The 3,096-nt window shown below is 43.1% G+C and overlaps 1 protein-coding gene across 1 annotated transcript; it reads right to left on the bottom strand.

Moving 5' to 3' along the window:
- Positions 1–206: 206 nt before the first annotated feature.
- Positions 207–1,718, bottom strand: LOC141651022 (uncharacterized). Its single transcript, XM_074458750.1, has 2 exons — positions 1,061–1,718; positions 207–499 (listed from the first exon to the last, which is right to left on the bottom strand). Exons 1-2 carry the CDS (start codon positions 1,716–1,718, stop codon positions 207–209), a joined length of 951 nt encoding a protein of 316 aa, XP_074314851.1.
- Positions 1,719–3,096: the final 1,378 nt, after the last annotated feature.

Consider the following 3,096-nt stretch of genomic DNA (forward strand, 5'->3'; position numbering starts at 1 on the left):
TTGGAGAACGTAGAGGCACCTTTGAGTTGATCGAACAAATCTTCAATCCTTGGTAGAGGGTACTTGTTCTTGATAGTGACACGGTTGAGCTCACGATAATCGATACAAAGTCTCATGGATCCATCTTTCTTCTTCACAAAGAGAACGGGAGCACCCCAAGGTGAGGCTCTAGGTCGAATAAATCCTTTCTCAATCATCTCATCAAGTTACTTCCTTAACTCTTTAAGTTCGGTTGGCGCCATACGGTAAGGAGCTTTTGCAATCGGTCCGGTTCCGGGCACAAGGTCGATAGAAAATTCAACATCACGCTCGGGAGGTATCCCGGGCAGCTCCTCGGGAAAAACATCGGCGAACTCACACACCACGGGCACTTCTTCAAGCTTCGGCAAAGAAGGAGAAGTAGAAGTCACCACACATAAAAAGACTTGGTGACCTTTCCTCTCCATACTCATCAACTTCAACGCGGAAATCAACTTCACACCTTCTTGAGAACGAATCCCTTTATAGGAAACACGGGTTCCTAGCGGACTTTTGAGGCGAATCTTTTGATCTCTACACTCGAATCTTGCATCATACTTGGACAACCAATTCATACCCAAAATCACATCGAATTCCTCAAGGGGAAAACGAAGTAGGTTAGCGGGGAAAAGATTTCCCGAAATTATGATAGGGACATCGGGAAAGGAATAAGAGCATGAAATGATTTCTCCGGAAGGTAGGGATATAGGGGTATCCTCACTAGGTATGGGCTCAAGAGCTAACTTTTCCGAAAACTTGGAAGAAATAAAAGATAAAGATGCGCCGGTATCAAAAAGGATAAGGCATGGTTGATCGAGAATTGAGAACATACCCGTAATGATGTCGGGATGAGCGGCGGCTTCGACACGACTCATGACAAAGATGGTTCCTCTTGGCTTGGCTTTAGGAGCTTGGGTGGAAGAAGAAGTAGTAGAAGTCTTCCTATCGGGGCAATCATTGTAGCGGTGACCGGGCTTCTTACAATGATAGCAAGTCAAAGGTCGGTTGTAGCATCCAACTCCGGGGTGTAAGGCTTGCTTACAATTGAAGCACTTGCGAGCTTTCTCCAAGTTGAGGTTGTTGTTGCTTGATTGGGAAACTTGTCCACTAGGCTCTTGCCTCCTTGGTTCTTGCACTCTTGGTTCTTGTGTTCTTGGTACAAACCTCTTGTTAGCATAATTCGGCGAAGGAGAGGGCACAAAGGGTCTCTTGCCATGAAAGTTAGGACGGTAAGAAGTAGAGTGGGAACGAGACTTGGCATCATTATCAATAGCCTTCAAGGAATTTTCGGCCCAAAGAGCATCGTCATAGACCGCCACAAAGGTTGTGGAGTCTCTTCTCACCATACTTTCCAACTTAGGATTCAACTTGCTCCGGTAGAAGTAGACACGCTCATCTTCATCTTTCACAAACTTAGGGGCATAGTAAGCAAGATCATTGAACTTGTCGGTGAAAGCTTGGACGGATAGGCCTCCTTGCTTGAAATCAATGAACTCCTTCAATTTTTGTTGCTTGAGTTCCTTAGGGTAGAAACGAGTTTCCACAAGAGTCTTGAAACGGTTCCAATCAAAGGTGGGGTCTTGAGTGACGGAAGGCCCGGTAATAGTCCACCACCTATCGGCCTCCTTCACAAGGAAATGAGAGGCAAGCTTCACTTTGTCTCGATCTTGGACATCATAAAGAGAGAAATTCTTTTCCATGTCACGAAACCACTCGGAAAGCTCAATAGGATCCACTTCACCACCATAGGTCTTAGCCTTGTTTCTTGCTAGTTGACTTGCAATCCAAGCAAAACTTCCTTGATGATCTACCGCTTGTTGAGCAGGACGGCCTTGAACATTGACATTTTGCTGATTTTGAAGAATTTGGGTAAGAGCTTGCAAGATAGTATTCTCCACATTGTTTGGTCGCACCATCTTCTTAAAGCACCAAAGAGAGTCAAACGAGTTAGTACTTAACAAATAGCATACACAAGAAGACTACCAACTTAGGTCCTTAGTTCTACCCATCTCTCATTCATTATTTCAAGGTCAAGTTCAAAATTTAAGTTGGGGTACACGTGTGTGCGTCGGGAGCTACAAAGGCTCCGATACCAACTGTGACACCCCGCGATAAAGCGGAAAGTAAACTACTAAATATATGCGAAAAATGTGAAGTTTTTAAAACTTTTATTTAGAAGATAGAGTTTAGCATGCGGGAGTCACTAACATTCGACAGAAGGAAAAACGGAAATAAAAACAAGGGTCCATACAAATAAAACGGTCAAAAGTGGGGAAAATATATCCCTCGAATGACATAAAGAAATAGGTGAGTCTAAGCGGTAAATAGGAAATCCAAAAGTCCGGGGTACTCGCTAGCTCACACGTCAAACCCCATATAAGCATCTTCACCAACCTGTCATTCATGTAAACATGAAAGCCACAGTCAGTGGGGAGTAACTCAAGGTTCTCCCAGCCACAAAACATCAAGATGAACATGACAAAACACATAAACAAATGACCAGATTAAGTAAGATGAGAATGAGTTGAATTGTAACTATGCATATGAGCATACATGTTCAAAGATTCATAAATAAGGAAAAGGAATAAGGTAGACAAGTAAGCAAAGCATAAACAAAGTTAAATAATGGAGGAAAATGTTGGAAGGCAAGATAAAGACCACTTAACCATGAGCACGTAATTCAAGGAGACATGACCAATATACCCATCCAAAATGCAAATCCTTTTACTACACTCATCAAATATAATTTCCCCTGGTAGGACGACAATGATAATCACAAAGACTCGGTCCTAGTCTAAATCGCGGACTCTCGGGCGTAACGGTCCCCGATTCGACATGCGGCAGAACAGTCCGCATCCAAGACTCGATCGACAGAACGGAAGTCGAGAACCCACAATCGGCAGAACAGTCCGAAAGAGGCGGAATAAATGAGCTAAATCCATACTTGGCAGAACGGCACAAGCAGGCATAAAGGCATGTCAAGCATATATGATGGTACTATGGCATTTCTACAAGAATACGACTCACAACAAGTAATTATTTATAATCATCTTTTCATACTTGTGACATATAAAATAA

This window comes from Silene latifolia, chromosome 4 (assembly GCF_048544455.1).
Source record: "Silene latifolia isolate original U9 population chromosome 4, ASM4854445v1, whole genome shotgun sequence".
NCBI lineage: Eukaryota > Viridiplantae > Streptophyta > Magnoliopsida > Caryophyllales > Caryophyllaceae > Silene > Silene latifolia.